Below are 18,819 nucleotides of genomic sequence, written 5' to 3'. Positions count from 1 at the left end.
GGGGGTGGGGGGGGGGGGGGGGGGGGGTGAGGTAGCTGGGAAAGCGATAGGTAGATGAAGGTGGCAGAGAAGGTAGTAGGTCAGGGGGGAGTGATGGACCGGACCGGAGGGCTGTGCCGAGTTGGAGGCTTGGGACTGGGATAATGTGAGGGGAGGGGAAATGTGGAAGGTATTGAAATCCACATTTATCCCAGGGTCCCAAGGTGGAATATGAGGTGTTCCTCCTCCAGGGTCCAGGTAATAAGGGTTTGACAATGGAGGAAACCCAGGACTTGCATGTCCTTAATGGAATGGGAAGGGGAGTTGAAGTGTTCAGCCATGGGACGGTGGGGGAGGTGGGCGCAGGTCCCAGAGATATTATCTGAAATGATCCGGAAGAAGGCGTCCTGACTTCCTGATGTAGAGGAGACCACGCTGGGTGCAACTGATGCAGTAGATGACATTGGTAGAGCTACAGGTAAACTTGTGATGGATGTGGAAGAATCCCTTGGGGCCTTGGACGGAGGTGAGGGGTGTGGTGTGGGTACAGGCTTTGAACTTCCTGCAGTGGCAGGCAAAGGTGCCAGGTGTGGACCTGATGAGGGAGTCGCGGAGAGAATGGTCTTTTCGGAACGCTGATGGAGGTGGGGAGGGAAATATATCTCCCGTAGTGGGTTCTGTTTCGAGGTGACGAAAGTGATGGAGGATGATGCGTTGTATGTAGAGGTTGGTGGGGTGGAAGGTGAGGACGGGGGTTTCTGTCCTTATTGCTTTGGGAGGGGTGAGGTTCAAGGTCGGTGGTGTGTGAAGTGGAGGAGATGCGCTGGAGGGCATCGTCAACCATGTTGGAAGGGAAGTTGAGATCGTGGAAGAAGGAGGCCATCAGGGACTTTCTGAGGTGGAATTGGTCATCCTGGGAGCAGATGTGGTGGGTGCAGAGGAATTGGGAATAAGGGATGGTGTTTTTACAGGAGGTAGGGTGGGAGGAGGTGCAGTCTAGGTAGCTGTGGAGGTCAGTGGGCTTGTAGTGTATGTCTGTGGTAGGCTGGTTGCCAGAGATGGTGTTGGAAAGATCCAGGAAGGGGAGGGAGGTTTCCAATATGGTCCAGGTGAATTTGAGGTCGGGGTGGAAGGTGTTTGTAAAGTTGGACTGTTCAACCTCCTCATGGGAGCATGAGGTGGCGCCGATACAGTCATCGATGCAGTGGAGGAACAGGGTGGGGGTTGGCGCCGGTGTAACTGCAGAAGATGGACTGTTCCATGTACCCGACAAACAGGCAGACATAGCTGGGTCCCATGTGGGTTCCCATGGCTACCCCTTTCATTTGGAGGAAGTGGGAGGATTGGAAGGAGAAGTTGTTGAAGATGAGGACCAGTTCAGCCAGGCGGATGAGGGTGTCAGTGAAAGGGTACTGGTTGGGACAGCGTGAGAGGAAGAAATGGAAACCGAGGGCTTGGTGACCCTCCTCATGGCGGATCGATGTGTACAGAGACTGGATGTCCATGATGAAGATGAGGCATTGGGGGCCGGGAAAATGAAAGTCTTGCAGGAGGTGAAGGGAGTGGGTGGTGTCCCGAACATAGGTGGGGAGTTCCTGGGGGGACAGGACGGTGTCAAGGTAGGAAGAGATTAGGTCGGTGGGGCAGGAGCAGGCTGAGAAAATGGGAGCAGTTTGATTTGTGAATCAGCAGTGTGTACTAGTGTATATCGATGGTGGAGGGAGTGATTTGCATGTAGATTTGTTGCCAATTGTGCTTTGTCTTGGATCGTGTCAAGCTTCTTGGGTGTTATTGGAGCTGCACCCATCCACCCAAGTGGGGAGTATCCCTAATTAGTGCCTTGTAGATGGTAGAAAGGCTTTGGGGGTCAGTTATTCACTGAGATTTCTTGCCTACTGTTGTAACTACAATGTATTTACATGGTAATACAGTTGAGTTTGTGATTGATGCAAATGCCCAGCTTGTTGTTAGTGCGGAATTCAGTGATGGAAATATTCCAGAATGTTGAGGGGGGGGTACATATGCGAGGACTGCACAGAGTAAGGTAAATGCTGTGCCATTGATGGAAAGATTTGCCTCTTGTTGCAGATGATCATTGTGACCTTTTGATCTAGTGTTGTAGATTGTGTGAGAGTGGAGAGAGGTCCTCCCCATGGATTCTGGCAGGAGGAAGGCCATCCCCATCCATCTCATCACACAGCAGAGACATTTTTCTAACTCGTTTCCTCTGCCTCCTCTCTCGACACCTCTTCCTGCTCCTCCTCCTGTCTCTTTTCAAGGCCTCAATCCTCAGTTTCACACCTTTTGTAGGAGGCCTCTTCAGACAATACAGTGTATCATCGCAACAATTGAGACCCTAGCAAGAGAACATTGAAACACACTACCTGACTGGTTCAGGCACTGGAGTTACACCTTCAGAAGCCCAGTGGCCTGCTGACCAGGTGTCTTGTTGACCAGGTGTCACTGGTTATCTTCTCTCTGCCATGTCTGATGCTTTCCGTGGTGGGCCAGGAGCTAGCTCACAAATATGTCCCTTGTCACCAAGGATCCATTCATGCATTTTCAGTGTAATCTGAGGCAGTGTAGAGTAGTGGAGGGTGAAGGCATCATGACTGTGTCTTCTGGAGAAAGAGTACACACATGGAGGAAGTTAATGCTGCAGTCAGACAAGTTAGCTGGACGGAGTGGTGGAGGTATACCCTGCTGTGATCTCTCTCTAAATGAATATCCTGTCCCCCATGGCCATCAATGACAAGTTGGTGAGTTTTGCAGATTTTTAAAAGTAATATTAAGATCTGCAGCAAGAAAAGATGGTCAAGACGTTAGGACTTTGAGGACCTCTATCAATCTTGTGACCAGTGCGGCAAGGCATTCAACGATGAGACTGTCATCTGTCTGTGACCATCTACCTGGAAAGTTAGTCCCCTGTGGCACTAGTTCTGTCATCTCCAAGCATCTCTCTCCATCTTTGGTAGTTTCTGTATTGAGGATGTGGCCTCTGTAGCTGTCCTGTCTCTCCTTTCTCTTCCATGTTCTCACATTGCCCAGGGTTTTAGCTTCCCAGTGGAAGGTGTAGCATCTCCTCACCTCTGGGGGGCCTGAGAGTCATGCCTGCATTGCCAGCTGGAGATTCACTTCTAGGTAAGTGAAAGTGAGGACTGCAGATGCTGGAGATCAGAGTTGAGAGTGTGGTGCTGGAAAAGCACAGCTGGTCAGGCAGCATTTGAGGAGCAGGAGAGTTGATGTTTTTGAGCATAAACTCTTCATCGTAGGTGCTATTCACTTATCCTTGGCAGCCTTGTTACTCTTCTGGACATGTGGTACCAGTGGAGTATCAGCCTCCTTCAGTGTGCCAGTACTGAATGTTCATGTGCCACCTGGGCAATGCCAAGTGAACACAGTTCCTGGTTGCCCCCTAACACTCTTTGCTTTGGGACCTGGGTAATGTTCTGTGGCATCTATGACTGGCTTATCACTCTTTAACCAGCCACGCTGACTGGTAGTCTCTGAAGGCACAGTCTACCCTTTCAAAACTTTGAATTGCCAAACACAAAAAGTCTTTGTGCATCGCCACCAGCCACCCACCTCTCTTTTCCCACTTTTGAGGGAGTCTCTGAAAAATTCAGGCCTCCCTTCTGCCTCTTTAACATTTTGTGTTTGAATGTGACATTAAACAAAGTTGCTTCAGCAATCCCTGCATTCACTGTTTAAAAAATGTAACCTCTTCACTGTTTCCAACATCCACCGTCAATGTCAATAGCTTATTTGTATCCTATTTTGTTTAAAAATATTCTATTAATGCCAAGTTAAACCATTGACTCTTGATAAGAAAAAAGACCTGATTTAATAAAATCATTAATGATATTTTGGCAGTGAATAGCTCATTCTCTATAATTCAATATTTTGTACCTTTCTGGTGCTTCAATTTTAAATTGTGCTGCACCATTGACTGATTCATGCTGTGAAGTCAAATGGAATGATGTAGTAACAGTCTACTGTTCAGTTTTTCGTACTTTTAATTTGGGAGAATTCAGGTTCTTTGACTTGTAAATTGATTTTATGAATAACCACTTGGCAATAATATGAAGCTCTCTCTTAATGTTTGTGTACTCCTTTTAACAGACTCCCTTTTTTTCAAATTCTATTTGATCATTCAGATACCTTTTGACATGTGATGCGGTTTTAGTTTTTTATATGCATGGGTATGCAGTTACTGCGTGCAGTGTAAAATTGAGACAGCACCACATCAGCTTTATAATCTTGGAAAATTGTCAAATACTTTAATTGTGCAGTAGAAGATCCTGTTCTAATTGTGCAGTTTGTCACCAAGCTGGCTGATGGATGGAGTACTATCAATATGAAAGCATTACTCTTTTTATTGTTTTGTTGTAATATAGCTGTGCTACCTATAGTTGATCTTAAGACTGATTCTTAATTGACTATCTCAGGTAAAAGGCTTATAGGAAGACTGCTTCTAAAAAGTTGAAGATTGGCTTCCTCATTAAATATCAATCTATACTTTATAGAATTATGCATTGTAGAATTCTCACCCATTTAGCTTTTTAAAGAATGTGGAATTGAATAAATATCTATGGACTGATATTAAGTGGTGAATATTAATCTTTTGTGCAATGTTCTGCATAGAATGTGCTTAGTAAATGCTCTGAAGAGTGAGAAAATTAAAGGTAAGTTATGAGTGCCGCCCTTTAAATGGGTGCTGAAAGCTGAGTAGTTGTAAAAAGCTGTTTACCTGTTGCACAATGCCTTGTATTTTATTTTTAAACTGATTTATGAAAATGTCTATGCAGTCAAATGTTCGTTTAAGCCCATTGCATTGAGGAGGTGAATCCAGCCACCTGGATTTCTTCTGTGAATGTAACTTATTAAAATCTTGGCTAGGTGCTCTAAAATGTTTTGCAAGCGTACAGGTAAAATTAATGTCTGAATAAAGCTGAATAAATTTGGGTTGATACGGTTTTATACTACTTTTGACTTCCTCTTATTTGTTATAGGAGGACTACAATCAACTGAGACCTTTCTCTTATCCAAACACTGATGTGTTTTTGATCTGCTTCTCTGTGGTAAATCCTGCATCATACCACAACGTGCAAGAGGAGTGGGTGCCTGAGCTTAAAGCGTGTATGCCGCATGTGCCTTATGTACTGATTGGAACTCAGGTATGATACCACATTGCAAAGACCTGGGATGGATGTTTTTTTCTCACTCCATCTAGCTTCTTTGCAAAACCATTAGTTTTCCATTAAAACCTTATTTCTCTGTGGGTGATGTTTTTCATTTAAGGGAAATAATAAGAAAACCGCAAAATAAGTGAGCTGATATAGTCCAAATGAAATACGGTCACATTTGTAGCAAAACCTGAAGGCAGACTGTGAAAGTGTTTTCATAAGTTGACAGCTCAGTTCTCCATTGCACAGGACATCAAGTTTTATTTTATGGAAATTAGCTCTCGTGGTAAACAACAGTGAGTGCTCTGGTAAAGTTATTATACTGGAAAGTAGATATGAAAGTCTAACATTTTCCCATTAAAATATATTTTGCAGATTGATCTAAGAGATGATCCCAAAACACTGGCCCGATTAATTCATATGAAGGAAAAACCCATCACATACGAACAAGGTGTGAAGTTGGCTAAAGAGGTAATTCCTATTTTGGAGAGTTTTGCATGATAAGAATTCTGACTATTCAAAATTAGGCAAGTCTCATGCAGGAGCCTTTTTTATGCCAAGACTGGTCACAGTAATGCAAGACTGGTCACAGTAATGCAGCAGTTAGCGACTGCATGGGGGACAGAATTTTGCATTGTCATGAACTGTTCTCCAGAAAACAAAGCTGATGCTTCAATGCTAGTACATTTTCTCTTTCTTTAAAAAAAAAACAGAAAGCCTTTAAGAATGAAAACTTCTGTTGTGTTGGCTTGTATGGGTTTATTTTAAGTGAAAGAAATTGGCTAACAGTAATGTGTTATTGTTTCTTCTGGTAAATTGAAGGGAAATTGCATGAAAGAAAGCCAATCAGCCAATCTTCCCTATGCCAGCTGTTTGGAAGAGTTATACATGTATAGCATGGAAACAACAGACCCTTCAGTCCAACTCGTCCATGCTGACCAGATATTCCAACCCAATCTAGTCCCATTTGCCAGCACTTGGCCCATATCCCTCTAAACCTTTCCTATTCATATACCCATCCAGATGCCTTCTAAATGTTGTAATTGTACCAGCCTCCACCACTTCCTCTGGCAGCTCATTCCATACATGCACCACCCTCTGCATGAAACAGTTGCCCCTTAGGTCCCTTTTATATCTTTCCCCTCTCACCCTAAACCTATGCCGTCTAGTTCTGGACTCTCCCACCTCGGGAAAAGACCACGTCTATTTATCCTATGATGCTCCTCATGATTTTATAAACCTCTATAACGTCACCCCTCAGCCGCCAACACTCCAGGGAAAATATTACTCAATTTGGCCTGCTCCCCTGCTATTTCCCTGTAGCCCTTCATACCTTACATTTTCAAGTACATATCCAGTTTCCATCTAAGTTGCTGTCAAATCTGCTGCCACTAATAAAAGGAAAATTCTCTCTAACCCACCTGTGGTTAGTTACACTGCTAGTTTGACACCATCAGGTGCAGAATGCAAATTCCAGCTCTCAAGACTATTGTCACCTGAACACATGTGAAGTGAATTATTTGCTTTGCCAATCTCAGAAAGTAGGAAGTGATGTATCCACTTGCTCCAATTTAAAAAAGGTACTGCGTTAAGTTCATAAATTGTCGAACAATTTTGGTAGTCTCCTCCCCCCGCTGAACGATTTTCAACTTTGGCTCGAAGAGTATTCTCAGAAGGTGCCGAACTCAAGTGGAATAAGACTGCTTCTATTAATGCTGCAGTCAGGTTCACAACTTTATATCTGTGACAGATATATTTGGCCAAAAGGTTGCTTCTTAGCCTAAACCAACATTTGTTTCATAATTTCAATAACAAGTTTTGTTTGTTGTTTAAAATAGCTGAAAAGGCATTTGGTAGTTGTTATTTATTTATAAAAACCAATGCCCTGCTGTGAGAAGCTAAGAAGGTAGACATTTCTCTCAAAACTCTCTCATTGGTCTTCACTGCTTCAGTTATGCATTCTAGGTATGCTGGGAATTTTGCTGATAGCAGAAAACGTTAATGTTCAATTAGCTGAGAAAAGAGTTTAAGAGCCGGGAGGTTATGCTGGAACAATATAAGAAGTTAGTTAGGCCATTATAAGAGTATTGTGTGTGCTGTTCTGGAAATCCACATTATAGGAGTGGAGTGATTTGAACTGGAGAAGGTGCAGAGGAAATTTACCGGGATGTTGTCTGGGCTTAAGAGTTTGAGATTGGATAGACTGGATATGTTTTTCTTGAAGCAGAGGAGACTGAAGGGAGTACTGAATACAGAATTTGCTCAAAGGCAGGAGGCAGAAGGTGGTGGTGGAGGGTTGCTTTTCAGACTGCACCCCTGTGACTAATCGCGTACCAGAAGGATCAGTGCTGGGTCTACTGCGTTTTGTCATTTAAGGGTGATAGAGGCAGAAATCATAACATTCAAGAAGTGTTTAAGATGTGCACTTGTGATTCCAGCGCATACAAGGCTATGGGCCAAATGCAGGAAAATGGGGTTAGAATAGTTAAGCAATTGGGATTGGCACGGATTTGATTGGCCAAATAGCCTTTTTCTGTGCTTTGGTCACTATCATTCTGACTCAAACTTTTGAACATGAGCAGCTAAACTTGGAATTGCATATCAAAGAATCACAGCTATGTTTGGAAACAATAGTCAGTTTATCAAAATTTGTATTGAGATTGGGAGCAGATCAAAAACCTTTTGATTAGTGATGTAATTATTTAATTTCAGTATTGCTTTTTTTGCTTAGATGCATTTGGCTGTTACCCCTATTTGAGTGCTTTAAAAACCTTAACATGCGTAGAACCACTGTTCTTTAAATGGGCAATAAATGTTGGCCTCGCCAGTGGGGTCTGCAATTTTTAAAAAGGCAGTTCAATGGTAGTTTCATAGCACCATTTATGTATTATATGGTCCAAGTTTATCATTTATTGAATTTTTTTAAAAATTCAATCAGCTGCCATGGTCGATTTGAACCCTTGTCCTCAAGAGTATGAGTTGAATCCACCAATTATTACCTCTGTGTCACTACCTCACCCTAAAATCTACAATATTACTCTGTAATTTCAGGTAAACTAATGCGAAATGGGATCAGCAATGACCGAGCACTGTCCTAACCAGTTTGGACATTTTTTGTAATGTTGTGTAGTTTAAGGAAACTAAAGTTTCACATTTTACACTTCAAAATTTGATGATTTTTTTTTATGGCTCATGGTTTGTACTGTGATATTAAGAATCTACAGTATGCCTGAATGTTTTAATTAAAATTCATAGCTAATTTAAACCCATGTGGCATCAGATTCATATGGCAATAGATGTAAACCTAAACTAGATTCACAACTGAAAGCAAAAGTGGATTTCCTTTATTTTATTTTTCAGATTGGAGCACAGTGTTACCTGGAATGCTCTGCCCTCACACAGAAAGGATTGAAAGCTGTGTTTGATGAAGCAATTTTGACAGTTTTCCATCCCAAAAAGAGGAAAAGAGGTTGTGCAAAATGTCGTGTGTGTTGTGCAATAATATGACGGAATGCACAAGGACAAAGGAATGTTGCAAGAAAGCAAGTTCTGGTTGACTAATAAGAAAAGTTGATTGTAAAAGCAGTAAGCTTTTTATTTGGAAAAGGAAACAAAAAATTCTTTCCTGGTTCCTTAATATGAAGAAGAGATGGAGAGCGGGTCCAGTGAGGAATCATCTGCAGTAGTGGACTAACTTAAAACTATCGAACCTCACAAATGTCATATTAGTTTACTGCTAAGTACCGGTCACTTTTCAATTTGCCAGGCATACATCTTCTCTTGATCCTGGCCGCAAAGCACTGAGCCATTGTTAAAAAAAATGTCTGTTCTTATGGCAGAGATGTTACTGGGAAGTCTGAGGAGTAAAAAAGCCAAAGGTGTTAGACAGAACACATTGAAGCACTGCATCGAAAACCTGTTACTTTTGGCTAATTTTTTCGTGGCCTTATGCAGCTATTTATAAGCTCAGCTAATGCAATTTGAAGACCTCAGTAGTATTTATGCTGTACTGCCTTCCTTAAGCTGGACAAGCATTTATTGCAACTTACAGTAGACATCTGAACACTTGTAGCCATGTAGGGATTAATGAATAACTCATTTAAGCTAATATTTCTGAAGCATTGTGATGATGGCCACATGACATCATTAGCAAGCTGGCATTACTTTATAACATCTGCACTACATATCAAATTGAACACCTAAGATTTTAAATGAGATCATGAAATCCTAGCTTTCCTAACTCCATAACAAGTTAACTGATTCATTTCCATCTCTCATGACGACAACTTTAAACATTTGTACCCAAGCAACATATATTTGTTTTTTGTTTGTTTTTCTTAGTGATGACAATGACTTGCATACTCCATTTTAAGTATACCTTCCTCTGACTAAAATTCACGTAGCATTTTAGGTAAAACCAGGATTCATGGTGTTGAGTTTTGTAGAAAGGAGTAAATCTACTTGCTAAGTATGTTGGCAGCATCTTGCATTGGTGTATTGATGCATGGCGTCACTGGGGAATGATTCTTTTACTCTAGTATGTTAATACTGAGCAGAGGGTGGGTGCACTTCCAAAGCAGGGAGGAGAAAATTTGAAAGGGTTTCTAACCGCTCATTCACGTACAACCTTCTGGAGGCAGAGGCCTGCGATCACATCACCAGTTCTCGACTTGGCTGCAGTTAATAGTGCAATTAAGTAGAAACGGGGAGGAAAAATAAAATGGTCTCAGTAACAAGTAGCTTAATTACTTTCTGGCATTGGCATGCATTCGATCAATTAATAGTAAAGAAGCGTGCGTCAGGCCTTCCTGTGATTTTTTTTCACCTGACCTCTCCTGCTACCAACCTAAGCAAACCAATAGTTGATGAGGTAATTTGGTGAATAGATTCTCTCATTACTCCTTCCATGATAAATATCTAATGTATATTATTTTTCCATTCTTTACACCATGTTTTTGTTTATTTGTCCTAAATATTCAAAAGTAATGTTCACTTTCTGAAAGTACAGTGTCACATTTTGGATGCAAGCTGCCTTGGACCACCTTCAGGTCAAGTAGAACAACTCTTTTTGATTCAGACTGGTACAAAGGAACACACAAAGCTACGTTGAGGCCATGATGTTTACTGAGCTACATATCAACGTGACCAGAAAAGTCTAGTAGGAATATCTTCATGCTGTACCTCAGTTTGACTTGAATTCAAGTGCTACTGTAAATCCAGAATAACTCCCTTCAATTCATGAAGCGTTTAGCCTAGGATTTGTTGGAGTTTGTCAGCTTTATAATGTGCCCTATTAAAGTTCTTCCCTCACCCTTCATCTCAAATGTTTGTCCTGTAAGCAGTTGGAACTGTAAGCTAATAAGGGCACAGTGAGGGGGTGAAAAAGGACATTTGGAGCATTGATAAACAATGAGACCTTGAGTGTAACTCATTTAAGTAGTGAAATTGAAGCTTTGAGAAGGAAACTGTGGAACGATTGAGCAGGAGAGTGAATTGGAGTCAAAGAATGTGCAGAAAGTATAATATGGAGAACTAGGTTGGAACTGAATGAGAGAGATAGACAAAAGTGAAGGGAGAATTAGAATTTAAATATCAATGGTGCTATTCATCCTGCAACTTGTGGTGATTTTGCAATTCACAGGGTATTTCCTTCCTTGCCACAAGTTACCAGATGATTTACATAGTTAATGAAGGTAAGTGCCACTAAATCACCCATCATTTGGTAAATTCTGGACCATTAATAAATACCAGCTAAAAAATGGCTGGTAAGTATAATTTACATCCTGACTTAAGTTATGCAAATATATGTTAGTTATATTTATCACTTGAAATTAGGGTTGTGCTGACAACAATTATTCTGTGTAAAATGAATAGCACTCCAATTTAACTAACTTTTTTGTTGAGTTGAATCATTTCAAACTGTTCCAACAACTCCCAAGCTTTCCAGAACAATACAGGCGCAGTCAGAAGGTGTTAGTCATCCTGATTTGATTTGCCAGTATAAGATTTTCCAAATATATTTACCAACATTATCAATTCTGCTATTATGTCACTGGGACTTTCAATCTGTTTCCTTCTATTTGCATAGTGTTTACCAGATATTTTCTGTGTGTTTGAAATCATAACTTTGGCATTTTGCAGATCCATTTTCATGAATGCTAACTTAGTGCTACCTTAATTAGCTGCATCCTGTTAAGATTTTTGTTGTTACTTAAATAAGTACAAGTCAATATTTTTGTGTCTCAAATTTATCATTTTGCTTCGCCAAAACCAGATATTTGCGCCAGTGGTAACTGAAGTCAATAAATATGCCTGATATGATAAGATACATTCCAATCAGTCATGTCTGGCTCTTATTAGTTGTTTTGTTAATAAGAGCTGGCTTGCAAGAGCCAACATTTTATTTGCATTTCTTGCACATGCAAGTGGCTACTATTCACCAGCTGGCAAAATAATGTAGGTCAAAATGTTTTCAGGTACTTTGTGTTCAGGAGTTTTCTCAGTCATCACAAGTGATGTGAACTTGGGATCACCACAGAGTACATTGCCCTTTTTTGATTGCTTAGTTACCTATTCATGAAAAGGCTCCTGGAATTAATGCGTTCAAAGTTTTTGTTTAGCGTTTTCAGTACTTATTACATGCAGTTAAAATATGAATATAACTAACATGATCAGGAAGCCAAGTCTGAGAGAAAACGTGGGCTATGGTATCTCAAACTCAGATTTTGGAGGCTCAAAAATGAAGAAAATCTAATGGAATATCTACCATCACATGATTTCACAGACCATGAAAGTTTGAGAGAAGAGGGTGGAATTAGTGTATAGTTTAAATGAGAGACACATTACCTCATTTGTTACTAGATATGGTATCCATAAAACATCACATGGAAACGTTATCAGTATGCGAAATAATCTGAATGTAGATAGTTACACGTCTAAATACAGACAAATTCTGTATGAACTGTGAGCTCTGATTTTCTAGGCTGAACGATTCATTAAGTTTGAGCATTCAGAAATGTTGTTAAATGGTAGTGTTCTAACTGTTCCTATTGGAATCCATAGTTAACATGAAATTTTTTAGTAGGCTGCGTTGATATATTTCGGTGATCTGCTAAACTTATGGGCAAACAAACAGGAAACTCCTTTGTTTTCAATTAAAACTAGCTAAGATATAACTTAATGTAATAGGGGTTCTGATCTAATCAACTGATTATATTTTTACAGATCTAATTAATTGACCATTTGCTACTATTTTATTTGTCTCTGTTCAGCAATCTTTGTTTCTTAAGAGTCAATCCAGCTTGTACTATTTTAATTACTGTATTCTTACTGATATCCTGAACATTGCAGCTTGGAGTAGGAATCCAACTTTTGTTTCATGCATGGAAGGACTATACTTACTTGCAAGTTCCAAGGTATATTTTCTGACAACTGACAAAAGGGGGATTACAATCTTGAACTTGCATTCTTTTTATTGAATGAAGCACAATACGTATGTATTCACCTCCTCGTTTATTGCAATCAACAGACAAGTCTGTCAACATCTGTTGGAGTGAGGCAATCCATACTTGGAGCTTTATGAAGTTCTTGTATCAGTAATCATTAACAACTATATTCAATTAAACTTTGTAAGGCACTTTAACATATTGACTTAATATACGTTGACAGAATAGGCAATATAATTTATTTCTCCTGAAACATTGGACAGTTCACCTTAAATGATCGATTGGGCTTTTACTTTGATGGGCCTACGTACCAGGTGGGGGAGAAAAAGCTAAGCACAAAATAAACTAGGCATCTTCTTTTTTTGACATTAGTAGATACAAAGCCATGAATAATATCTTTTAAATTACTATGGATGATAATTTAGAAATCAGTTTAAAAAGGAATAACTCTTCATTCAATTGAATGATGTTTTGGTCTTAAATACTGTCTTTACATGCTTTATCTTGCATGTGTAGCCATTAGTAATCATTTGTTTTAAATATATTCAGTTGATGCTGTCAAAAAAGAATTCCCTTGGGATGCTGTTCAAGTGCATCAGGAGATTGAGTGAGACATCAGTGTAAATATGCTTGGAAGCATGCTGTATAGTTTATTTTCCAATGTGTTCTGCATCTTTGCAGTTCATTAGGTTGATTTTCCTTTTAACTAAAAAGATAAATCTCTTATTCAAAAACTTGGGGTGAGTACTGAAAATTGGGCTTGGAAATTAGATTTTGCAATTTGAACTTGATTTTCATGGAAGGAAACAAGCAATCATCTCTTTAAGAAATCCAGTCAACAAAACTTGTTAACATTGTGTATGATTACTTCCACTTGATTGCAATAGGGTAAATAGTCCTTAAAGCTTGAAATACAAGTTCAGCCTCTGAAGGGTTTTAAGCGAAGGGGATTTTGGTAAATTCCAGTACTAGTTTAAAATGGATGAGACCGATGTTGTATCTTTGAAAGTGAATGGGCTTTAGCAGTTTCATTTCGCAACTGGGAAGATTTTATCAGGATGTGGCATTGTGCTCAGCTTCTTCATTGACCTAAAGTGTTTTCTTCTATCCCTGAAAAATTACACCCCCCACCACTGTCTCCAATTTTTTGCTACCAGTAATCCTCCTCTTGCTGCCTGTGCCGTGTCTACCCTCCACAGGTAATAACTCATTCAAAATGACACCACTTGTGTCCTGCTTGTACCCCTAAATCCTGTAATTCTGGCAAAATTATCGTCCTCAAGTTTTTATTTTTACTATGTTCTTCCTGGTTTTCAAACGTGTGTGTGTGTGTGTCTGTCTGTCTGTCTGTCTGTGTGTCTGTCTGTATGTGTTATTCTTCCCCTCCTTATACCTGCGAATGCAACCTTTGATGCTCGTAAACTGAAATTCTAACCCCTTCCTAACCATCGTGGACAAATCTCTGTAAAATTGCTATGCTCCTGCCCTTTCAAAATCTGAACTCTGCATCCTGTTTTGTGAAAGCACCTCACCTCCTCTCAAAAACTGCCTCCATCTTCCATTCTGAAGAAATGTGTTTGATTCTGTAAAGGAGAAAGTCCATTCCATTTCCCTTCCTCTTTCTCATGCTGTGTACTGTACTATTACTTTGCGTAGTGCCCAGAAATTTTTTTCCTGTGCTTGAGAAACACTTTTCAAAAAGAAGTCATGATGTGATAAAACGTTTTTATGAAATGAGCATAGCACCATGTTTGGATCTAAAGCACAATTTCATAACTTGTGGTTTAAATGATAGTTTTGTTGGACAAGAAGCAATTAGCTGTTTATTTGTAATGGAAAAGACCAGTTAAGACAATAAGGATGAAACAAGCTGACATTTATATTTCTTCACTGTGCGAGCTTAGAACAGGATGAAAAAGTAAACAAATTCTCTAACCTGCTAAATGTACTCCAGTGTCTTCAGAATTGCTGACAGTAGGCTTTCAACCTGATCTCCAGTGGAAAACGATTCAACAAAAAAAAATACAAAATGTTCAATTTAATTGCATGTAGCTTTTAAGGATGGGGATTTGGGTGATTTCATCCAGTACAAAAAACATGTTCCTGTGATCCAGGACTTTTTCATGGCCAAGGCAACATTGTGATAAATGTGCTCGTATATGAGCTTCTCTGGGTGGCTAGTATCTTTTTTTCTCTGGACTCAACAGCAATAAACACTGCACATTGAGTCAACATATTACTGTGCTATATAATTACAATATATTGCAGCCATTCATCAATAAATGACAACTAGACAAACGTTATTTCCTTCAATCAAGTTGACCAATCAGCAGAATTCCATGTTAATCTGCCTGGCACTTTCCAGATTACCATTTTTTAAAAAACAATGCAATACTTAAAACCAAATTGAAATAGGAAGTATTCTATAAAAAGAAATTATTTCTCAGCCCTTTTGAATAAATTTGTGAAATAGGTGGATGGTACACAACAAAGTTCTAATCTTAAAAGCTGTGACACTGACTACACATTAAAAGTGATTCACCAGTTGTAAGGTACTCAGGGATGTACCTAGATCATTAAAGGCACTATATGAATGCAATTTTTGTATTTGAAAATGTAAAAATCTCCAATCCAGACATTACTACACATCCAGCCAGTCTAACTGCACAACAGATTAGAAATTGGACATCTCAACAATTACAAATCCACAATCTAATTGCTTTGCTCTGGAAATATTCTCAATGGAAACCCTGCCTGCTTTTCACTTAGAGACTTCCTGAATTAATTAGCTTTCAAATTTTAAGCTTGTTTTTAAAATTGCAATTAGAGACTGGCAGGCAGGCAGGTAAACAAGTATTCTGATGATAGATGAGAGCTAGTTGGAAGAAAAGGTTTATCTGTCTCACTGGCCTTGATGGATGGTTGCAGTGGAGAGTGCAATGGAAAAATGAGTGAAAATGGTGTTAGTGCCATTTAGTTAGTAACAGATCATTCATTCAGTAGCTGTAATTTGCAATGGAGAATGTATGAAGGAATTTACAGAGCACTGCTTTGAACTTCAATTTCTCAAGGATATTTAGATGCCACTTAAAATAGTCTCTCAGCATGATCTAATACCACATCAAAATGATATTAATAGAAATTACATCCATATAGCTGTGGTGATTATACAGTCTGTGGATATTTTTTCAATGATTCAACTAACTCGTTTGCTTATTTAAGGAACTGGAATCTTTCTTAAAACAAGAGTGTTGGGCTGACCGCTCTTTATTCTTCCAATACTTATACAGTTACTGGCTGTGGCATTTTCCTGACCAGTTTCTCAGCTTAAGTGTTTGTGGTCTTCCAGTCACCAGTTTAATTGTTGGTCAGGAAATACTATACTTTTAATACATACAGAAGTTTCGTGAACATAGTGGTATTTTATATCACTCCACACTGCAATTACCCTTTTTATGAGCTCAAAGAACAGCAATCTACTGCAGGTAAGATGTCTATAGGATTATCAAACACCATAACTTCACTCAGGATAAATAATAAAAGTATGCACGGTATAGTAATTTATCTAAAATTCATTGTATAAGCTGAATGCTGTGTTGCAAAGCACAAGTGTTTTGGGGATGCAAACTTTAGAATTAAAAAAAAATCTTATGCCAGTTATTACAATTGTCCATATGTCATTGCTTGATTTGTCACCAGCTCCAACTTAAAATTTTGACTTTATTTTAAGTTTGAGGGCTGTCTGTCTATCTATCTACCTATCAGTCATATCATCTAGTTAGCAAATCCCCACCACTCTTAAGCAGGTGTGATTGGCACTAATTGCATTTTGAAATTATTTGTGTCTATTGTTGATTTCCCTTCAACGCACATTAACAATTCTGTCTTAATTTAAAACAAAAATCTGAAGCATCAAAATGCAAGAACCGAAACAAAAGTAGTTCTTTGTGGTTTTCATTTAAAAGGATCTTAATGAAATGTCCTTAAAGAACCAGACTGAACAAATCAATGATGTTGCATGCGTAATCATTGACATTTTTGACTCGATAAAATATATCAATTAATAATTAATGTTGGGTCACAAAAGTTCTTAACAATACTTTTGTGGATTTACTGTTGGCTTATACAGTACATAATGTTTTGACTCATTTGTTTCAATTTACTTTACAGAAGACTACTGCCCCGAATAGCAAATCAGAGTATTAGCTATGTTTTTTAAATGCCTTTCTATAATATGTACTTTGGGTATAGTAAGTTCTGCAATCATAAGGATCAGCTTGACATCAGTGCTTATGGGATTGATACCATGGTTTTGCTTTTCAGATAAGAAGTTAAATTGCAGAAAAAACTGGCCAACATATCTCTACAAGTATTAACGATAGATAAGTACCAGTTGGTGCATTTGAGAATATTTTTCATCCAGCTTTTCAAAGAAGATTCCCCACATCATCCATTCATACTTCCCAGCAAATTTCAATGCATTATCAGTAAATAATAATTATTATTTTTCTCCCAGAAAATGGTTTGGTGAAAGTATGTATGAAAGATTCTAAACACATGATAAAATATGTAATCAAGGCAAGCACACTTTAAAACATAATCAGGTGACTATTTCACAATGTCAATTAGTAAACTGTAGTTGTAAGATCATATTGTTATATCAATTGTCTCCTTTGTTAAAAAATTCAATTATTAATAAGCATTAATTTACGTCATTAAACTTAAAATGGGAACGTACCACTAATCTGATCAAATCTTTGTATGTTGCAAAGATCTAAATCATGTGACATTATGTCTAGATACAATTCTTGCTCAACTCAGAAGATGATGCACTTGAAATAAGAATCATGTAATTAATACTTTTTTTTCCACTTGGCACAAACTGGTAACCATGAAATCTCTATAAAAGTGTTGGAAAGTAATTACAATTTTACTGGGTAGAATTCTGTGCTCGGAGTCTCTCTCTCTCTAAGTTGACTAATATGTTTGCTTACGGTATCCAAGTACAATATCTTTTTAGTGCCTTAATATTGTTTCTATGTATTAAGTAAATACAGGTATTAATGTTTCAGAAGAAGCAATAATTTAAACCCAATAGAAATGCAAATTCCACATAATTTAACCTTGTTAAAATATGAAAGGAAACTTGTAATTAGCATTTGTATGTGTAATTCCATATTTGCTTTTGATTTCTATGCAACAGATTTAAGTAATCACTTATGACAATTGCTTTGTACTCTTAATTTTTGTATAATTCTGTTTATTGTGCATAGTTTTTGATGAAAGTAAAAGTTTATTGGACGTTGTCGTCTACATTTTGTTCTGATTAGATTTGATGCCTTGGAAAATTTTTAGAAGTGCTCAGATTTTTTAGTAAGTTGAACATTCATCCTTTTTATGTTTGCACTGAAAGGACAGCAAATTATTTATTTCACAACATGGTGCTAATACAATATTCATTCTGTACCTTTTTGACATGCAGTAAAGCTGTCAAAGTAGTGCTAACTGCATTTTACAAGCTCTTCATAATTGAGCTAGCATTTGAAGATTGAGGAGGATGGCAAGTGATGACTTAGGATATGTATTTTAAATGAAAGATGGCAATTTAATGGTATGACAAATTTCAAGTACTGTACATTGCAGGGAGTCCAGCAACTAGGAAGATAAAGGCAGCACATTAATGAGTATTTCAGTCACATTCTTCTGTCCCCGCCCACACACCAAAGGTAATGTGATTAACTTAAAGGGGTGTGATTGCCTCCTGAAATAGTGTCCTGATAGCTCTTCTTCATACCTGATGTCACAGCTCAGATGCCAACTCATCAACTCTGTACTGAGCTTCCTCAAGAAGCTAACATTTGCAATGGGTGTGGTCACTACAAATTGTACAGATGTCCATCAACTCCCACATATTACAGCCACAATGTATTCTCTGCCCAACAATCTCCTAAGTGAATTTCTTAACTGTACTCTTCAGCTGCTATAACAAGCAAAAAAGACATGGAAAAGAAAGTCACCAGTCAGCGAGCTATCTCCCTATCATTCTGTGGAAACAGATTTAATTCTGTGTTTGTAGTTTTTATCTCTGGCCACCGCTGCCCTTTTTATATCGGTACACTTGTCCGATGGTGCTGCTATTCTTTCATACTGTTTGAGAAGTCGCTAAGCCCACTCTCTTGCACGTTTTTTCCAGAAGCGCAGGACCCTCC

General features: G+C 38.7%; 1 protein-coding gene across 1 annotated transcript in view; it reads left to right on the top strand.

The window, feature by feature from the left end:
* rhoj (ras homolog family member J) overlaps positions 1-17,923 on the top strand; it is a 42,953-nt gene extending 25,030 nt beyond the window's left edge. The window contains exons 3-6 of the mRNA XM_043697221.1: positions 317-335; positions 4,992-5,156; positions 5,541-5,636; positions 8,526-17,923. Coding sequence (XP_043553156.1) covers positions 317-335; positions 4,992-5,156; positions 5,541-5,636; positions 8,526-8,672 — 427 coding nt within the window. The 3' untranslated portion in view covers positions 8,673-17,923. The remainder of the gene's footprint in view (positions 1-316; positions 336-4,991; positions 5,157-5,540; positions 5,637-8,525) is intronic.
* The last annotated feature ends 896 nt before the right edge of the window (positions 17,924-18,819 follow it).

This window comes from Chiloscyllium plagiosum, chromosome 10 (genome assembly GCF_004010195.1).
Source record: "Chiloscyllium plagiosum isolate BGI_BamShark_2017 chromosome 10, ASM401019v2, whole genome shotgun sequence".
Lineage (NCBI taxonomy): Eukaryota > Metazoa > Chordata > Chondrichthyes > Orectolobiformes > Hemiscylliidae > Chiloscyllium > Chiloscyllium plagiosum.
Note: the sequence above shows the minus strand (reverse complement) of the source record. Positions and strands in the feature narration are given on the sequence as shown.